General features: G+C 35.9%; 1 protein-coding gene across 13 annotated transcripts in view; it reads left to right on the top strand.

The window, feature by feature from the left end:
* The window catches only part of APC (APC regulator of WNT signaling pathway), a gene marked incomplete at its 5' end in the record, with an annotated part of 135,900 nt that overhangs the window by 50,376 nt on the left and 63,409 nt on the right, over positions 1-22,115 (top strand). For all 13 annotated transcript variants that reach the window (XM_079917393.1, XM_079917402.1, XM_079917401.1 and 10 more), the window contains 4 exons: positions 7,620-7,704; positions 14,647-14,848; positions 19,101-19,209; positions 21,227-21,340. In XM_079917393.1, coding sequence (XP_079773519.1) covers positions 7,620-7,704; positions 14,647-14,848; positions 19,101-19,209; positions 21,227-21,340 — 510 coding nt within the window. The remainder of the gene's footprint in view (positions 1-7,619; positions 7,705-14,646; positions 14,849-19,100; positions 19,210-21,226; positions 21,341-22,115) is intronic.

The raw sequence follows: 22,115 nt of genomic DNA, 5'->3' as shown, positions 1-22,115 counted from the left end.
GTTTATGCAGTAGTACCATCTAGTGGCAAAAGAGAATACTGCTTTGCTATTGATTACATGTCATTGATACTATAAAAATATTTTGTGTGTGTGTGTCAGGAAAGTATGTGTACAACAGTTAGGGAAATGTGAACACTGTATATTTGAGAGTATTAAGGAAATGCTTATTTTTTAGGTATAATGATGGCATTGTGGTTGTGTTTAGAAAGAATCCCTGTGTAAATATACATATCGAATTTTTTTTTTTTTTTTTTTTTTTTTTTTTTTGCGGTACGCGGGCCTCTCACTATTGTGGCCTCTCCTGTTGCGGAGCACAGGCTCCGGACACGCAGGCTCAGAGACCATGGCTCACGGGCCCAGCTGCTCCGCGGCATGTGGGATCTTCCCGGACCGGGGCACGAACTCGTGTCCCCTGCATCGGCAGGCGGACTCTCATCCACTGCGCCACCAGGGAAGCCCGTATATCGAATTTTTTTACAGAAGAAACAGTGTGTCTGAGATTTGTTTTTCAGATAAATTTGGATTGTAGGGGAAAGGAGAAAATGGTTATGGGTATAGATGAAAGAAGCCCATGAGTTGATAGTTACTGAAGTAAGATGTGAGTATACATAGGAGTTTGTTATATTGTTCTCTACATTTATGTATATACTTGACATTTCTGTAATTAAAATAAAATACAGATTTTGTGGGATTTAGATCAGATAAATGCAGCAATTACAGCTAAACTTAAGAGAAATTATGTATTATATTTTTTACTCCAGGGCTAGAAATGAACGTGATTTACTTTAAAATGGTGAGCATAGCAACAAGGTAAATATGGTGTGTTGTGAAGCATTTAAACTGAGATATGGCATGGTATAGAAAAAATTATCTTTAGGTAAAATATTAATCAACTATTATTATCTTTTTTGTATTTTAGCAAAATGAAATATTTATAACTTGCTCTGTAAACTATAAAACCATACATGGAAAGCATCTTTTATTTTCAGAGTATAAGAAAAAATGAGAAGTAGAAATTCAAATTGGCACATTTCATAATTTATTTTGAAGATTTAATTACCAAGTATACTTTTATCTGGTAATGAAAAGAATAAATAACTATGATATATTGAGAAAAACAGAAATGAGTCAAGCAGAAACCCCCTTGAAATGACACAGTTGATCATTGATAAATATTTCCTATTTACTGATATGACCACAGCATATTTTGTCTCTAATAATTAAGTCTCTGATGTTTTTAAAATCTTAAAATGTTTTTTAAAATAATGTGATTATGTAATGTAACTAAGTAACTTTTTAAAACCAAACTTCCAGAGCCATGGCCGCTGAGCCTGCGCATCCAGAGCCTGTACTCCGCAACGGGAGACGCCACAACAGTGAGAGGCCCACGTACCGCAAAAAAAAAAAAAAAAAAAAAAAAACTTCCAGAATTTATAAAGACAAATGAATATTCTCTCCTTTAAAATTTACATATTAATTTAAAAAGCTGTCGTTTCTCAAAACATTTTTTTGAAGTATTTTATTTGGAATTGCTTTGTAGTTGTGTTGCATTTTCTCTTAAACACTCTGAAATTGAGGACTTCTTTAAGGTTGTATGCAGCATGCAGCCCCAGGCAATCATTCAGTACTACTGCAGCAACTAGAAAACACTGGACAAAAATTTAAAATCGTACTTTTAAAGACATTGGAGAACTGTGAAATCATCAAGGACTGTATTAACTAAAATTCCTAAGAGGAAAGAGCCCTTTCTAGATGAGCTGAGATCACTGGTAATTTTCTTCCCCAGGGGTATTTGCTATTTCTAGGGACAGACTGATAATTCATCACTGGCACAGGACTCTACTGGAGGAAAGAAACTGTTGGAGGTCTTGACAAACACATGGGCAGATGTGAAGTATTGACATTTAGAGGAGCTCCAAATGCATGGCTAGTTTTCCCAAATTTTCTCAAAATGCATGGGGCATTGGCTGAGTCTTGCTATGGGGAAGGATGCTGGGGATGGACTGTGGAGGCAGGATGTTAGGAGGCCATGTCCTGCTAGAGGAATACTCGTACAACAGGTCTCCTCAGTTTAAGTGTAGAGGAGAGAGACATTCAAGGAACTTGGCAAACCAAATCAGATATGAAGTTCACTTAAACTGCACCTGCAACCTATTTTCAGCTATTGAATGAAGGAAATCAGACCCCAGTGGTGGAAAGGGCAAACTCTTTGAGGCAAAATCTGATCTGAAGTCTTTATTATTATTGTATACATAATGACTAGCATGCAGTTAAAAGTTACAAGAAATACAAAGAAATAGGAAAATGACTGCTAATCAAAAGAACAAATAGAAAATAGAAGCAAATCCCAAGTTGATCCATGTGTTGTAATTAGTAGTCAAAGATTTTAACATAATTTAAATGTTTTGAGAAAAAAGAAAAGGTTGGGGCTTCCCTGGTGGCACAGTGGTTGAGAGTCCGCCTGCCGATGCAGGGGACACAGGTTCATGCCCCTGTCCGGGAAGATCCCACATTCTGCAGAGCGGCTGGGCCCGTGAACCATGGCCGCTGAGCCTGCGTGTCCGGAGCCTGTGCTCTGGCCGCTGAGCCTGCGTGTCCGGAGCCTGTGCTCTGCAACGGGAGAGGCCACAACAGTGAGAGGCCCGCGTACCGCAAAAAAAAAAAAAGAAAAGAAAAGGTTGGATTAAATGGATGAAAAATCAGAAAGTCTCGACAGAGAATTGGAATCTGTAATTAAGAAGAGTCATATAGATATTCTACAACTGAAATATTTTTGACATTAACTTATTGGATGGGCTTGGTCACAGGTTAAATACAGGATTAATGAACTAGTGAGAAGATAGAATTAGTGAACATGTAGAAAGGTCAATAGAAAAATATCCAAACTGAAGCACAGAAGAGGAAGAAAAATGGAAAACAAAAAGTATGTAAGAGTCACGAGGGACACAGGCAAATAGGTAAAAGCAAATATAATTGAAGTCTTAGAAGGGGCAGGGGAAGAGAATGGAGCAAAAGTAATATTTAAAGACATAGTAGCTGAGAATTAATGTAAAGCTGTTGTAAAGTTATTAAGACAATGTGGTAATTAGAGTAGATTAGTAGACTAACAGCAATAGAGTTGAGAAAAATACCTACATATATATGGTCACCTGATTTATGATCCAGGCATCCCTGCAGATCAGTGGGGAAAGGCTGGTCTTTTCAATAAATGGTGCAGAGGCAATTAAATATCTGTATGAAGGAAAAAAAACAAAAAAGAACCAAGAGCTCTACCTCAACTCATGCAAAAAAGTAATTCAAGTAAATCATATGCAAAAAATGTAAATGTGAAAACAGAACAGTTTCCTTCTGGAAGAAAACTTAGGGAATAGCTTCATCTCCTTAGAGTAGGCAAAGATTTCTTAAATAAAATGCCAAAGTACTAAAAATTTATCAGTGGGACATCATTAAAACTGACAGCTTTTGTTCATCAAAAGACTCCATTATGTTTCTGGAAGAAAATATAGGGTAATATCGCTTTGACCTTCATGAAGGCAAAATTTCTTAGTACACATAAAGCTCTAAACATAAAAGAAAAAAGGTATAAAATGAATGTCATCAAATTTAAAACTTAAAATCTATTCAAGACTTCATTAAGAAAATGAAAAGACAAAGCATAGACTGGAAGAAAATATTTACAGTACGTATATCTGATAAAGGACTTGGTTCAGAATATACAAAGAATTTTTACAAACCAAGAATTTTAAAAGTCCAGTTTTTAAAATCTGGCCCAAAACTTGAAAAAATAATTCAGAAAGGAAGGTAAATGGTCAGTAAGCACATGTAAAGGGATTCAACATCCTTTATCCTCAGGGAAGTGCAAATATCATTTCATTCCTAATCAAATCACTAAAATTTAAAAGACTGATCATGCCAAATGTGGAACATCAAGATGCTTATACATTGCTGGTAGGAATATAAAATGGCACATCATCTTTGGAAAACCATTCAGCAGTTTCTTTTAAAGTTAAACCCTATGACTCAGCGTTTAAACTTCCAGATGTATACTCAAGAGAAGTGAGTGCATGTGTCCACCTGAAGATATGTGCAAAAATGTTCATAGTAGCATTCTTCATAATAGCCTCCAAACTGGCAACAACCCAAATGTCCATCAAGAGGGAGAATAAAGGATAAATCAGTTGAGGTGCATTCATACAGTGGATAACTACATAGCATTAAAAAAAAGCTGATACATGCAACAGCATGAATAAATCTCATAGAAATTTTGGTGAGCAAAAAACGTGAGACACAAAAGACTGTATACTGTATGATTTCATTTATATGCAGTTCACAAGCATGCCAACTAATAGACACAGAAATCAGAATACTGGTTACCTCTGGGGAGTGAATATTGATTGGTAAGGGCCAAAAGGGAACCTTCTGAGATGCTGGAAATGTTCTGTGTCTTCCCTGGGTAGTGATTACATGGATACTTAGATTACATCAGAAACCTAATATTGGTGTACTTTTCATATGTATGTTGTATCTCAGTAAAGCAGAAAAAAAATTAGGGCTAATTTTTATCATGGAATAGCCATAAACTATTCACAGCAAAGTAGTGAGTAATGTAGTCATGCTGGATGATGTCATCTTGAGGGAAGGTAACTGGATCTAACTATGAATTAATAACGTGTGCATTTTTTTTTCTTTTTTTGGTGAGGTTCATAACTCAGAATGTACAAAAAAAGTTTAATGGAACATATTGGAATGAGTAGCTTCCAAGGTGGCTGCTTTGAAAGTCTTAAAAAAAATTTTTTTAAACCTTAAATTTCAATAGTTTTATTTACTTTTGTGGTTAGAACTTTTATCAACAGACTTCTAACCACATGCACAGAAACTTAAAAAAAACATATTACAAGCTGTGCATATTTACTGTTTTTAAAAATTAGGAAATATGGGCAAACAAAAAGAGATATCAAAGTCACCCATTTAAAAAATGTTTTTAATACCAGCAGTAACCTTTGATAATGTGTATATTTTTCTCTCTGTGCATTTTATGCAGGCATGCATTTAATGGGATCGTATTTTGAAGCATGCTTTTTAATTTAATATAAGTCATCTTTTTATTTTATAATATTTTCATAGTTCTGTAATATTCCATTGTATGGCTAATGCCATAAATTTATTTAATCCTTTATTGTTGGACATGCAGGTTTATATAGCCTTTTAATTTCTATTGTTGGTGTTATTTTAGTTTTTCTTTATTATTTTTTAACATGTTTTTTAAAAACTGTTAATGTGCCATTAGTTTTGAAAAATCAGGTATATGTCCTATGAGATGCCAAAGATTTCTTTTTCTTGTTGTTTTTGAACTCTTAAGTACTTGTACCTTTTCTAAAAACAATATTTTTTTTGTAATACCTGTTGTTTTAAAATTAGGAAACCAAAAACAAGCAAAAAATTTGCTTGCAATTCTAACTTCCATAGAATACCACTGCGAACTCTTGATGATAGGCTTTGGAGAATAATCTTGTAGAAAGAGAGACCTGATCAAAGCTGTGTTTTAAAAGGCTTACTCTGATAGTTCTGTGCAAGGTAGGACCATTTAGGAGTTTATTTTAGTAGTTTTGAGGTTAATAATCAGGATAGTGACAGTAAGAATAGAAAAGAGATGGCTATAAGAGAGATAATAGAGCTAGAATACAGAATTTGATAACTGATTAGGAAGATGAAGGAGGGGATGCTGAGGATTTGAGCCTGGAGGTACAAAAGAAGGCTACTGCCATTTAACTGAAGGAATACAAGGCGAAGAACAGGTTTTAGTGACACAAAATGATAGTTCGGACATTTACATGTGCAGTGCATATCATCCAGATGCACTGAATGTAAAGCATCTATCAGTCATACTGGGAAAGTGAGTCTGAAATTTGCAAGTGAGGTTAGGATTAGACATATAATTGGAAGTTATTTGAGAAAGGCAGTTGTTGAATTGTGAGACTGGGGATTATAAGAAATAGTGATAAGATTAAAGGATCATTGAAAGACTACAAGCAGCAGTGGATGGAAGGAGAATTGGGATCCTAAACACTGCAGGTAGCCTACAGTGGTAATCTCAAACTTTATGGAAGAGATGGTGTCCTGATGTTTATACTAAATGTTTTAGAGTAATCTACATTCATTCGAGAAAGGCATCCCTGTGCAAATTTATTTCCTATCCCACAGTTGTGATACACTCTGACATAATTTCTGAACGTGGATATCCGTCACCTCCACGTCCCACGTCTACTTATCTAAGCCTTTCAACCTCCAACGTGGTCTATTATTTGAAGGTCAAATCTTAAGGTCACAGGCTATTTCTTGTTGTTAACATAGGGATTCTTTTCTTAATGCTTATAATGTCACTGTCAAGGTAAACCAGTGAAGTTGTCTTTGCTACATTTACTCACTTTTTGACAGATTTCCTTTTCAATCTATTTATGGATCATTTTTCATATAGAGGAACACTACCCATAGCTATAAGATTGTAAATGTTCAAATACACTGTTTTGCATTTGGAAACCTAGTTGGCCAACAAAAGATTTTGCTGTGAACTAGAATGGGATGCCTCAGAATATATAAAATGTAAATGTATATAAATTACAGAAAAACTAATAGAAGATGAAAGTTCCCAACCTTCTTTGACAAAAGTTTATCAACAGAAGGATTTAGATGGGAAAGGAAATAATGGATCAAAAGTCAGGAGACAGTGAGCATACAGTCACTTAACTATCTGCTGATTATAAATCAGTGTACTAGCAGAATGTACATAAATGTAGTATATAAAAGCTTGCTGTTTATTGGGGTGTTAAATAAAACAGCATACTGTGTTAATCTGGTGTTTTTCATGGCCATGTTGGTATAAGCTTAAGAGACATGGATTTTAAACAGATTTTTTAAACAGCTTTTGTGCCTCGGGCAAGTCTTTGAGTCTCAGTTGATCTCTCTGAAAGATGAGAATGATCCGCTTTGCTATATTATTTCAGAAGTTGCAGATAATATATCTTAACTATTCCATATATATAGTATAGTGCATGGGGACTACCCATAATCACCATTATCACAAAATATCACTGTTGTTGGGCTATAATTTATTATTCATAATTAGCAATAGGTAATATATGTAGAGTACTTTACAATTTATGATACGTTTTCAGATAGATCTGAAATCACTTTGTTCCCCAAGCAGACCTAAATGCCAAGAAATGTAGAAGCATGTCTTCAAAAAGTTATTTAGGGGACTTCCCTCGTGGCACAGTAGTTAAGAATCTGCCTGCCAATGCAGGGGACACGGGTTTGATCTCTGGTCCAGGAAGATCCCACATGCCATGGAGCAGCTAAGCCCATGAGCCACAACTACTGAGCCTGTGCTCTAGAGCCCATGAGCCACAACTACTGAGCCTACGCATCACAACTACTGAGCCTACGTGCCTAGAGCCCATCTCTGCAACAAGAGAAACCACTGCAATGAGAAGCCCACACACAGCAACGAAGACCCAATGCAGCCAAAAAGTTTTTTAAAAATTTAAAAAATTAAGTTCATATTATTAAAAAAAAATTACTTAGAATTTTGTCATGTTAATATATTGTGTTCTTTTTTACAGGAAGTACTTAAACAACTACAAGGAAGTATTGAAGATGAAGCTATGGCTTCGTCTGGACAGATTGATTTATTAGAGCGTCTCAAAGGTAGATTTATTTATTTATTTATTTATTTATTTAACATCTTTATTGGAGTATAATTGCTTTACAGTGGTGTGTTAGTTTCTGCTTTATAACAAAGTGAATCAGCTATACATATACATATATCAAAGGTAGATTTTTAAGAAGTGTTTTAAAGTAATTTTTTTAAGGTCTAGTTGTCAGCTTTAGGTGTATATACCCAAGTACAGCTTCTCTTGATTAGAATGTTGGTATTGGGTTTTCTTGGCTTTGAATAAACTATTTTAGATTACTTCCTTGATAATTTTCAGCTCTTTCTAAAACTCGTTGCTGTTCCACTAGTCACTAAATAGGCCTTTAATAAGCTATATGCCACAAACTGGGCCCACTGCTTCATTTGAAGGAGTCAGTGACCTTCTTTGTTCCGTCCAGGATAGAAGTGCTTTATCTTCATACATATGGCCTGACTTTTTGTGGGACTGTTTCTCTTACAGAACCAGGAGTCAATGAATTTCTCTGAGCATCAGCATTTGTGATAGGATTTCTTCCGTTTCCTACATAAATTTGCTGCTCAATAGCTGCCATGATTTAGTACTCCTACAGGCTTTATGTAATATATATAATGTATTATCAGTTACATTATAAAATGGCTTAAAATCAGAGGGCTAAAATATGAACCAAAGATTTCAGTTTTAAAAGATAGAACCGCCAGGAGGTGCTGAGGAGGGAGTCACAGGGTGGTTCACTGCGCTGTATGTAAAGTTTTCTCCACGGGGGGCTGCGTTCACCTGACAGGTTATCTCTGGAGTTCAAGTTTGAGTTGAAACCAGACTCAAGTTTCACCTGTCCTCACTGACCCATGGATTTCTGTGTGACCAGCAGTGTGGGTTACAGGCTCTAGGTGCTCCATCCAAGCATGAGGACTGTGCCTCTCAGGTGGGAGAGCTAAGTTCAGGACATTCGTCCCCAAAAGACATCCCAGCTCCACATAATATCAAACGGCAGAAATCTCCCAGAGATCTCCATCTCAAGGCCAAGACCCAGCTCCACTCAACGACCAGCAAGCTACAGTGCTGGACATCCTATGCCAAACAACTAGCAAGACAGGAACACACCCCCACCCATCAGCAGAGAAGATGCCTAAAATCATAATAAGGCCACAGACACCCCAAAACACACCACCAGACGTGGACCTGCCCACCAGAAAGACAAGATCCAGCCTCATCCTCCAGAACACAGGCACTAGTCCCCTTCACCAGGAAGCCTACACAACCCATTGAACCAACCTTAGCCACTGGGGGCAGACACCAAAAACAATGGGAAATAGGAACCTGCAGCCTGCGAAAAGGAGACCCCAAACACAGTAAGTTAAGCAAAATGAGAAGACAGAGAAACACACAGCAGATGAAGGAGCAAGGCAGAAACCCACCAGACCTAACAAATGAAGAGGGAATAGGCAGTCTACCTGAAAAAGAATTCACAATAATGATAGTAAAGATGATCCAAAATCTTGGAAATAGAATGGAGAAAATACAAGAAATGTTTAACAAGGACCTAGAAGAACTAAAGAGCAAACAAACAGTGATGAACAACACAATAAATGAAATTAAAAATTCTCTAGAAGGGATCAATAGCAGAATAACTGAGGCAGAAGAACGGATAAGTGACCTGGAAGATAAAATAGTGGAAATAACTGCTGCAGAGCAGAATAAAGAAAAAAGAATGAAAAGAATTGAGGACAGTCTCAGAGACATCTGGGATAACATTAAATGCACCAACATTTGAATTATAGGGGTCCCAGAAGAAGAAGAGAAAAAGAAAGGGACTGAGAAAATATTTGAAGAGTTTATAGTTGAAAACTTCCCTAATATGGGAAAGGAAATAGTTAATCAAGTCCAGGAAGCACAGGGAGTCCCATACAGGATAAATCCAAGGAGAAACACGCCAAGACACATATTAATCAAACTATCAAAAATTAAATACAAAGAAAAAATATTAAAAGCAGCAAGGGAAAAGAAACAAATAACATACAAGGGAATCCCCATAAGGTCAACAGCTGATCTTTCAGCAGAAACTCTGCAAGCCAGAAGGGACTGGCAGGACATATTTAAAGTGATGAAAGGGAAAAACCTACAACCAAGATTACTCTACCCAGCAAGGATCTCATTCACATTGGACAGAGAAATTAAAACCTTTACAGACAAGCAAAAGCTAGGAGAATTCAGCACCACCAAACCAGCTTTACAACAAATGCTAAAGGAACTTCTCTAGGCAGGAAACACAAGAGAAGGAAAAGACCTACAATAACAAACCCAAAACAATTAAGAAAATGGGAATAGGAACATACATATCGATAATTACTTTAAATGTAAATGGATAAAATGCTCCAACCAAAAGACATAGACTGGCTGAATGGATACAAAAACAAGACCCATATATATGCTGTCTACAAGACACCCACTTCAGACCTAGAGACACATACAGACTGAAAATGAGGGGATGGAAAAAGATATTCCATGCAGATGGAAATCGAAAGAAAGCTGGAGTGGCAATTCTCATATCAGACAAAATAAACTTTAAAACAAAGACTATTTATTACAAGAGACAAAGAAGGACACTACATAATGATTAAGGGGTCAATCCAAGAAGAAGATATAACAGTTGTAAATATTTATGCAGCCAACATAGGAGCACCTCAATACATAAGGCAAGTACTGATAGCCATAAAAGAGGAAATCGACAGTAGCACAATCATAGTAGGGGACTTTAACACCCCACTTTCACCAAAGGATAGATCATCCAAAATGAAAATAAATAAGGAAGCACAAGCTTTAAATGATACATTAAACAAGATGGACTTAATTGATATTTATAGGACATTCCATCCAAAAACAACAGAATACACTTTCTTCTCAAGTGCTCATGGAACATTCTCCAGGATAGATCATATCATGGGTCACAAATCAAGCCTTGGTATATTTAAGAAAATTGAACTCGTATCAAGTATCTTTTCCAACCACAACGCTATGAGACTAGATATCAATTACAGGAAAATATCTGTAAAAAATACAAACACATGGAGGCTAAACAATACACTACTTAATAACCAAGAGACCACTGAAGAAATCAAAGAGGAAATCAAAAAATACCTAGAAACAAATGACAATGAAAACACAATGACCCCAAAGCTATGGGATGCAGCAAAAACAGTTATAAGAGGGAAGTTTATAGCAATACAATCCTACCTTAAGAAACAAGAAACATCTCAAATAAACAACCTAACCTTACACCTAAAGAAATTAGAGAAAGAAGAACAAAAAAACCCCAAAATTAGCAAAAGGAAAGAAATCATAAAGATCAGATCAGAAATAAATGAAAAGGAAAAGAAGGAAACAGTAGCAAAGATCAATAAAACTAAAAGCTGGTTCTTTGAGAAGATAAACAAAATTGATAAACCATTAGCCAGACTCATCAAGAAAAAGGAGAAGACTCAAATCAATAGAATTAGAAATGAAAAAGGAGAAGTAACAACTGACACTGCAGAAATACAAAGGATCATGAGAGATTACGACAAGCAACTATATGCCAATAAAATGGACAACCTGGAAGAAATGGACAAATTCTTAGAAAAGCACAACCTTCCGAGACTGAACCAGGAAGAAATAGAAAATATAAACAGACCAATCACAAGCACTGAAATTGAAACGGTGATTAAAAATCTTCCAACAAACAAAAGCCCAGGACCAGATGGCTTCACAGGCGAATTCTATCAAACATTTAGAGAAGAGCTAACACCTATCCTTCTCAAACTCTTCCAAAGTATAGCAGATGGAGGAACACTCTCAAACTCATTCTACGAGGCCACCATCACCCTCATGCCAAAACCAGACAAAGATGTCTCAAAGAAACAAAACTACAGGCCAATATCACTGATGAACATAGATGCAAAAATCCTCAACAAAATACTAGCAAACGGAATCCAACAGCACAGTAAAAGGATCATACACCATGATAAATTGGGGTTTATCTCAGGAATGAAAGGATTCTTCAATATACGCAAATCAATCAATGTGATACACCATATTAATAAATTGAAGGAGAAGAACCATATCATCTCAATAGATGCAGAGAAAGCTTTCGACAAAATTCAACACCCATTTATGATAAAAACCCTCCAGAAAGTAGGCATAGAGGGAACTTACCTCAACATAATAAAGGCCATATATGACAAACCTACAGCCAACATTGTTCTCAGTGGTGAGAAACTGAAATCATTTCCACTAAGATCAGGAACAAGACAAGGTTGCCCACTCTCACCACTATTATTCAACATAGTTTTGGAAGTTTTAGCCACAGCAATCAGAAAAGAAAAAGAAATAAAAGGAATCCAAATCAGAAAAGAAGAAGTAAAGCTGTCACTGTTTGCAGATGACATGATACTATACATAGAGAATCCAAAAGATGCTATCAGAAAACTACTAGAGCTAATCAGTGAATTTTGTAAAGTAGCAGGATACAAAATTAATGCACAGAAATCTCTTGCATTCCTATACACTAATGATGAAAAATCTGAAAGTGAAATCAAGAAAATACTCCCATTTACCATTGCAACAAAAAGAATAAAACATCTAGGAATAAACCTACCTAAGGAGATAAAAGACCTGTATGCAGAAAATTATAAGACACTGGTGAAAGAAATTAAAGATGATACCAACAGATGGAGAGATACACCATATTCTTATATTGGAATAATCAACATTGTGAAAATGACTATACTACCCAAAGAAATCTATAGATTCAGTGCAATCCCTATCAAACTACCACTGGCATTTTACACAGAGCTAGAATAAAAAATTTCACAAAGTGTATGGAAACACAAAAGACCCCAAATAGCCAAAGCAATCTTGAGAAAGAAATGGAGCTGGAAGAATCAGGTTCCTGGACTTCAGACTATACTACAAAGCTACAGTAATCAAAACAATATGGTACTGGCACAAAAACAGAAATATAGATCAATGGAAAAGGATAGAAAGCCCAGAGTTAAACCCATGCACATATAGTAACCTTATCTTTGATAAAGGAGGCAAGAATATACAGTGGAGAGAAGACAGCTCTTCAATAAGTGGTGCTGGGGAAACTGGACAGGTACATGTAAAAGTATGAAATTAGAACACTCCCTGACACCATACACAAAAATAGACTCAAAATGGATTAAAGACCTAAATGTAAGGCCAGAAACTATCAAACTCTTAGAGGAAAACATAGGCAGAACATTCTATGACATAAATCACAGCAAGATCCTTTTTGACCCACCTCCTAGAGAAATGGAAATAAAAACAAAAATAAACAAATAGGACCTAATGAAAGTTAAGAGCCTTTGCCCAGCAAAGGAAACTATAAACAAGACCAAAGGATACCCTCAGAATGGGAGAAAATATTTGCAAATGAAGCAACTGACAAAGGATTAATCTCCAAGATTTACAAGCGGCTCATTCAGCTCAATAACAAAAAAACAAACAACCCAATCCAAAATTGGGCAGAAGACCTAAATAGACATTTCTCCAAAGAAGATATACAGATTGCCAACAAACATATGAAAGAATGCTCAACATCATTTATCATTAGAGAAATGCAAATCAAAACTACAATGAGATATCATCTCACACCAGTCAGAATGGCCATCATCAAAAAATCTAGAAACAGTAAATGCTGGAGAGGGTGTGGAGAAAAGGGAACACTCTTGCACTGTTGGTGGGAATGTAAATTGATACAGCCGCTATGGAGAACAGTATGGAGGTTCCTTAAAAAACTAAAAATAGAACTACCATGTGACCCAGCAATCCCACTACTGGGCATATACCCTGAGAAAACCATAATTCAAAAACAATCATGTATCACAATGTTCATTGCAGCTCTGTTTACAATAGCCAGGACATGGAAGCAACCTAAATGCCCACCAAAAGATGAGTGGATAAAGAAGATGTGGCACATATGTACAATGGAATATTACTCAGCCATGAAAAGAAACAAAATTGAGATATTTGTAGTGAGGTGGATGGACCTAGAGTCCGTCATACAGAGTGAAGTAAGTCGGAAAGAGAAAAACAAATACCATATGCTAACACATAGGAATCTAAGAAAAAAAAAGGTCATGAAGAACCTAGGGGTAAGTCGGAAATAAAGACACAGACCTACTAGAGAATGGACTTGAGGATATGGGGAGCGGGAAGGGTAAGCTGTGACAGAGAGACTGGCATGGACATATATACACTACCAAACGTAAAATAGATAGCTCGTGGGAAGCAGCCGCATAGCACAGGGAGATCAGCTAGGTGGTTTGTGACCACCTAGAGGGGTGGGATAGGGAGGGTGGGAGGGAGGGAGACGCAAGAGGGAAAAGGTATGGGATCATATGTATATGTATAACTGATTCTCTTTGTTATAAAGCACAAACTAACACACCATTGTAAAGCAATTATACTCCAATAAAGATGTTAAAAAAAATACCGTATGCTAACAAAAATATATATGGAATTTAAAAAAATAGTTCTGAAGAACTTAGGGGCAAGATGGGAATAAAGACACAGACCTACTAGAGAATGGACTTGAAGATATGGGGAGGGGGAAGGGTAATCTGGGACAAAGTGAGAGAGTGGCATGGACACATACACTACCAAATGTAAAATAGATAGCTAGTGGGAAGCAGCTGCATAGCACAGGGAGATCAGCTCAGTGCTTTGTGACCACATAGTGAGGGTGGGAGGGAGACGCAAGAGGGAAGAGATATGGGGATATATGTATATGTATAGCTGATTCACTTTGTTATAAAGCAGACACTAACACACCATTGTAAAGAAATTATACTCCAATAAAGATGTTAAAAAATAGAAAGATAATATAATTGCATTAGCAATATTTTAGAGCACTTAAAGCAATTGTTTTATAAAAACTTGTCTGTATTTTATTTAGAACTTAACTTAGATAGCAGTAATTTTCCTGGAGTGAAACTACGGTCAAAAATGTCCCTCCGTTCTTACGGAAGCCGAGAAGGATCTGTATCTAGTCGTTCAGGAGAGTGCAGTCCTGTTCCTATGGGTTCATTTCCGAGAAGAGGGTTTGTAAATGGAAGCAGAGAAAATACCGGTTATTTAGAAGAACTTGAAAAAGAGAGGTAACTTTTCTTCATTAAATAGTAAACTTGTATGCTCCAATTTTAGCTAGTATTTTGTCATTTTTTAATGATACAAGATAGGAATTATGAAGCGTGTATGGTGGATGATCACAAACAGAGCATTTTGCCTTTATTATCTCAAAAACAGTATGTTGTTGATTGTACTTACCTTAAATCGAAAAAATGTAAAGGAGGCAATTTCTTGGGATTCTGAACTTCTACTTTGTCACTTAAATACTCACATGCTCTGTACATTGAGTAATACACGTGATCTTAAATAACTACTAGATCCAGTATAAGATGACTGTTTCCATTATTAAAGGCCTATCACAAGTGGCCACAAATGAAACATTTTTTAATTTATCAGTTTCCAAGTCTAAAAAACATTACTTGACATAGAATAAGTTCTGGTTTCTCAGAGCTAGCGTATTAATTCTTTTCTTCTTGAAGTTCAAATCATCTCACTACGAGTATCAGAATATATATCGTTATTAGGAACTTTGTCAAGTGTTTTGTACCTTCTAAAAACGTATAAATTCCTTTATGTGTGATAAATACCATATTATATTTATATTCCTAAAAGTTGTATTAGACTTTCAAGAAATATTCAAATGTATAAATGTTACATATTACCTCTAGGACCTTGGTCAACATTAAATTTTTGTGTCATTCCCTTCTGTAAAATAGGGATATGATTCTACCTTGTGGAGTTATGAAAAATGAATATTAATATATGGAAAATGCCTAGCATATCTCACTGAGAGGCAAAAGACCTTTTACTACTTTCCCTCTGGTTTCAGGTTTGTCCATCTCTAAAAATAGGGATAATCATCTGGACCAGAAATAGTGTTAAGCTTTCTTTACTCTTCTGAGTTTACATGAGTCTTTGTTTCATACCTTGAATCGCGACTGCTTCTGAGAGTCTAGGAAACACTATCCTGAAAAATAAGAAGCTAATAACTAGGGTCTACAATCTTCCATCTCTTTGTCCCCTTTGAGCTCTGTTAAGAGGAATGTGAGCATACTGACTTTCCTAGGAACTTACTTCGCTTCATGTAGATAAAAATCTAATTTTATTAGCAGAGAGAGGGGGGAGAGTATATGTGTGTGTAGTTCTGATATATCTTGTGTCCTCTTAGTTTTCACTGTGTTTGGAGGTAAATTTAGTTCTTGTTTATGTGACAAAATCTTTATTTTGCTCTCACACCTGATAGTTTGGATAGGTCTAGGCTCAAACTTATTTTCCTTCTTCATAATCAATGTCACTGATGAAAAATTTAGTATCGGTCTGATTCACATTCCTTTCCAGGGAACCATTTTTCTTCTTCTGAAGCTTTCAGAATGCCTTGGTATATGTGTTTTGTTGATTCATCATGCTGTATACTCACTGTGCCCTTTTTCTCTGGAAATGTATTTTCTTCAGCTTTTGAAAATTCTGTTATTTCTTTGATGATTTTTCTCCCTCTAGATATCCCTTAAGTCATAGATCAACTAGATATCATAGATTTCTAGATATCCCTTAAGTCATAGATCAACTATCTCTGTGTCTCTTTTTTTTTTCTTGTTTTCTGTATTGCCCAAGATAATTGAGATAAGTGTTAGAAAGTAGTCAAGCCAGGACTCAGACCCAGGTCCATAACCTTTCTGAACTTCAGTTTTCCAGTCTGTAAAATTAGCATAAGAATAACTACCTAGGGTTTCCCTGGTGGCGCAGTGGTTGAAAGTCCGCCTGCCGATTCAGGGGACATGGGTTCGTGCCCCGGTCCAGGAGGATCCCACATGCCGCGGAGTGGCAGGGCCCGTGGGCCATGGCTGCTGAGCCTGCGCGTCCGGAGCCTGTGCTCCGCAACGGGAGAGGCCACAGCAGTGAGAGGCCCGCGTATCACAAAAAAAAAAAAAAAAAAGAAGAAGAACTACCTTAAAAGATGTTGTGAGGATAAAATTCGATTTTTTTAAAAGTACTTAGCACTATGTCTGATACACTCAATAGGCAGCCATTGTCACATTAGCCATTAATACATTTAACAAATATTTAAGTGCATAATACATGTGCCATGCTCTTCTAGATGATCTTGAATTAGCTAGAGGACTAAGAAGACATGAGATTTACATTTTAAAGAAGACTCTTGACAGTCACTAAATAAGCCATTAGTACAGTAAACAAACCATAGAAACCCACCAGCTTCTGGGTCTGGACCTTGTTTCAGTGTTGAGTCTTAAGCACTGTTGTGTAAGTTACAAGATCAACTACTCTCAGCTAACCACTTGTTATCATGCTGGCTCAAGACTTGGTAACTTTTGCTTCCCCAGAGCATTTTGCCACAGTTCGATCTTAAACTTGAGAGTAACAACTTGTCCCTCTTCTCCTTAACATTTTCCTCACTCCACGACCATCACTAACATCAGCCTATCCATTTAAGCACTTTTAGCACCCAAATCTTATTTAAATAAGCCTATTTATTGGAGAGTAATCAGAGGAAATAGCATCTCCATCTATCCCTTATTTCCCCATCTTAGTCCTGGTAGGTCCTACAGGTACTCACCAGGGAACATTGAAAAATAGAATCAGATCTCATTTTTATGTCAGTTTTAGTATCCAGCCTGTGAAAGAGATTCAAGATTTCTACATTGCTTTCTCCTGGTTCTTTCGTCAAAAATGGAAGGGAGGGGACAGCTTCTCATTGGTCAGCACACCTCCCCCACCCCAGGTTGTTACATCATAACCAGGGCCTGGCTTCCTTCCCATGGATTCCCTCACTACTGCGGTTGCCACATCAAAAGTAAAGGCTTATTTCTTATTTTTTAAATTGCTTCTCAGTAAAGGAAAGGGAATTTTAGCAAGAATAGAACCTTCCATACTCACATGCATACATATTCTTCAAGATAATATAATCAAATAGAATTTTAAAGTAACAGTGTCAGAGTGGGGAACAACTCTGTGTAGGAGCAAACCCCAGAAGCCATAATAAAAAATATCCTCAGATCTGACTACGGGAAAATTAAAATTTTCTACATGGTAAAAACAGTGAAAAAACAAGTGTAAACTGAGAAAAAATATTTATAACTGACAAAGTGCTATCATTCTTAATATAGAAGAGGTCCTATAAATAAGAAAAAGTCACAGAAATGGAAATACAAATGGATTTTAAACTTGAAAAACTACTTAACCTTACTCATACTAATAAAAATCAAATTACAACCATAGTGATGTACCATTTCTTAAAATACTAGGTATGTAAAAATTTTTTAAACGTTTGCATTGGTGAAGGTGGCAAGAGCATAAATAGGTACAATACCTAATAAGGGCAGTAATTTTAAAATTTACATACCCTAGGAATTTATCTTCTGTACATGCTTGCACATTTGTGAAATGAACTTATGTATAAGGATATTCAGTGCAGCATTGTTTGTAATAGCAAAAGATTAGAAAGATCCTAAATGCTCTCCAACATAGAACCAGTTATAGTTTATCCCTGTATGGATTCATGAATATCTTTGCAGCTAGCAAAAAACACATAGGACCTTCTTATGTTCTGATACAGAGTGATCTCCAAGATAGATTTTTAAGTGAGAAAAAAAAAGTTATAGGACACCACATATAAAAATATGCTACTATTTATGTTTAAAAAATGTACATGTAATTATATATATATATCCTTGCATTTTTATAGAGTATCTCTGGAAATATATACACGGGAGTGATAATAGTGGTTGCTTTGGGAAAGAGCCACATGAAAGGAGATAGATCATATACTTCTTGTACCTACTGATTTTTTCCCATTAACACTCTTATTTTACATTTATCTTTATAATGGTCAGATATGGAGTATCTTGATATAGATTGTTATTGAGGACATCATCGATTAGGTTGTGAGGAATTTATACAACAAATTCATCTTCAAATTCCAAACTAAGAAAACATTTCTCTCCCTCAGAATAATTTCCTCTTATTACACAGTGACAATATATTTCTTACTGTTTTAACTGCTGAGAAGCTGAGAGCTACATCTATGTCCAATGCAGTAGTTCCCTGTACTCTAGGTTTGTTTTTTGCATAATTACTGCTTTTCTTTACTCCTTTATTATACCTTTTATTCTTGTATTAAGTCCCACCTTCAAAAATCCAAAATTAATAAAATTTTCATTTATTCATTATACTTTAAATAGAGAACAGTACAGTTACAGCTTATCAGAACTGCTGTTGTGTGTGCTATATTAGCATTGTGTAAACTTAACTTTTTTTGAAAAACAGATCATTGCTTCTTGCTGACCTTGACAAAGAAGAAAAGGAAAAAGACTGGTATTATGCTCAACTTCAGAATCTCACTAAAAGAATAGATAGTCTTCCTTTAACTGAAAATGTAAGTAACTTGACAAAGTGACTTATTTGTAATATCTAAAAGTATATATAAATTTATAACTGCATTTATAGTTATTTGTAAACAGTAATATGTTTTATCCAACTTTAAACCTAAATATATAATAATGAATTTTGTTTATAAAGATGATAAAATTTCATTAGGCTCAAGCATATTTATTTTAAGTCCCTTGTTAAGAAAACCTCTTAAGTTTGAATACTAAAGGACTCAGGGTTCTACTAGGAAACTGGTTTTTTTATTCTGTGTGTTCAATTACCAGACGTACTCTGTAGAAATGTTTATTACCATCTGTCTGTTTTTTGAACTGTATTACAGGACTCATGCCAGATAATTTTTGCATTAAAAGTATCTTTGAGATAACTTGCGTCCTATTCAAATGACAGTATCTGGTGGTATGGATCTTAGGGCTTTTTGCAGATATACTAAATTTGTTTTGCAAATATAACTATGTAAAAAAAAATAATTTAATTCTGTCAGCCTCTTCCTCCCCACCCAACCTCTCCATGTCAACTGTTTTATTCATGGGATGGCACATGTAAGAACATTTCTGAAATACATTAATAACATTAATAATTTTAAACAAGACTATATTTTAACTGTTATCCATAAATTTTAAAATAATTTTTAAAAAGGGAAAAAATAGGCTAATTAAAATATATCTTCCGCTCTTAGCTTAAATTTTTCATTTTCTTTTCTTTGGTCCCGCCTCACGGCTCGTGGGATCTTAGTTCCCTGACCAGGGATCGAACCCAGGCCCTCAGCAATGAAAGCACAGAGTCCTAGCCTCTGGACCACCAGGGAATTCCACACATGCAGCTTTTTATTGGGTGTATAGAGCATGAAAAATCTACAGCACTTCCTTACTCTCGTCATGGCCCATTATAACCCTGTTACCTATCATTTTGTCTAGTCATATTTTTAACCTTTATCACCTCTTGGAGCATGTCTTTGCAAGTTTATTTACCTTGTCCTTTTCATCCTTTTTTGTGCCTAGCAGTTACCACAGTACCTGGAATTTTAGTTAAAGGGCAAATAAAATTTTGAATGAATTAACACCCACTCTGTGAAGTACTTTTTTTGGTTTGTTTCAACTTGGGTTCACATTTGGATTTTTACCAAAAAGTTTGTATTGTCTCACAATTAATGATTATATTATATAAAAGCTTTTTCTTATTCCATTTTCTTCTTTTTACAAATGGGAAAGTTCTCTCTGTTTAGTCTACATGTATACAACAGTCTGTACCTAAAATTGACGTATAAACTTAAGGATGATGGACCTGATTCTTGGTTATTCTATGTTGTCCACATTACTATTCTAGTTTTTAATAATTCAAAGTACTACCTCTTCAGAGCAGGATTATAAGGTGACTGAAGATAGGCTTACCCTAACTGGACCGATTATATATTTAATTTATTTATTTATAAAATTTATTTATTTATGGCTGCATTGAGTCTTCGTTGCTGCGTGCAGGCTTTCTCTACCTCTGGCGAGCAGGGGCTACTCTTTGGTGCACGGGCTTCTCATTGTGGTGGCTTCTCGTTGCAGAGCACGGGCTCTAGGCGCACAGACTTCAGTAATTGTGGCACACAGGCTCAGTAGTTGTGGCATACAGGCTTAGTTGCTCCGCAGCATGTGGGATCTTCCTGGACCAGGGCTCAAACCCATGTCCCCTGCATTGGCAGACAGATTCTTAATGACTGTGCCACCAGGGAAGTCCCCAATTATATATTTTAAATGAAAGTGTACAATTTAATTAAAGCTGTTTGTGACTATGGGGCAATAAAAGTGTTTCAACTCTGCATTTCACATCAGAGACCCAGTCTGAGCATAGCACCGATAATCAAGTTTTAGGACTCCTTGGAGTAAAAAAATAATTCTCTCATGCACAGTAACTTACATATTTGCTTATTCATGTTCTTTATTGGTACTTATATGCTTTTTTATTTTTACTGATAAACACACAAGATATTAATGTTTCCATTTTATTTGTGGTTTTAGTTTTCCTTACAGACAGATATGACCAGAAGGCAATTGGAATATGAAGCAAGGCAAATCAGAGTTGCAATGGAAGAACAACTGGGTACTTGCCAGGATATGGAAAAACGAGCACAGGTAACTTATTTATTATTAAACTGTGAAACAGCACTAGCTAGAGAGCTGTTAAGAATCTAATGAATTACAGCTCTGTTACCATTGATTAAATTTTATTATTAGAGATATGTTAAAGTCTGTCTTTACTTTGACACTAGTTCAAAATAAGAATAATTTACCATGACCCTGATACCAAAACCAGACAAAGATGTCACAAAGATGCACAAAGATCATGCATCTATCACTGATGAACAAAGATGCAAAAATCCTCAACAAAATACTAGCAAACAGAATCCAACAGCACATTAAAAGTATCATTCACCATGATCAAGTGGGGTTTATCCCAGGAATGCAGGGATTCTCCAATATACACAAATCAATCAATGTGATATACCGTATTAACAAATTGAAGGAGAAGAACCATATGATCATCTCAATAGACGCAGAGAAAGCTTTTGACAAAATTCAACACCCATTTATGATAAAAACCCTCCAGAAAGTAGGCATAGAGGGAACATACCTCAACATAATAAAGGCTATATATGACAAACCCACAGCCAGCATCGTCGTCAGTGGTGAAAAACTGAAACCATTTTCACTAAGATCAGGAACAAGACAAGGTTACCCACTCTTACCACTGTTATGCAACATAGTTTTGGAAGTTTTAGCCACAGCAGTCAGAGAAGAAAAAGAAATAAAAGGAATCCAAATCAGAAAAGAAGAAGTAAAGCTGTCACTGTTTGCAGATGACATGATACTATACATAGAGTATCCTAAAGATGCTACCAGAAAACTA

Source organism: Stenella coeruleoalba, assembly GCF_951394435.1.
Source record: "Stenella coeruleoalba genome assembly, chromosome: 3".
Taxonomy (NCBI): Eukaryota; Metazoa; Chordata; class Mammalia; order Artiodactyla; family Delphinidae; genus Stenella; species Stenella coeruleoalba.
Note: the sequence above shows the minus strand (reverse complement) of the source record. Positions and strands in the feature narration are given on the sequence as shown.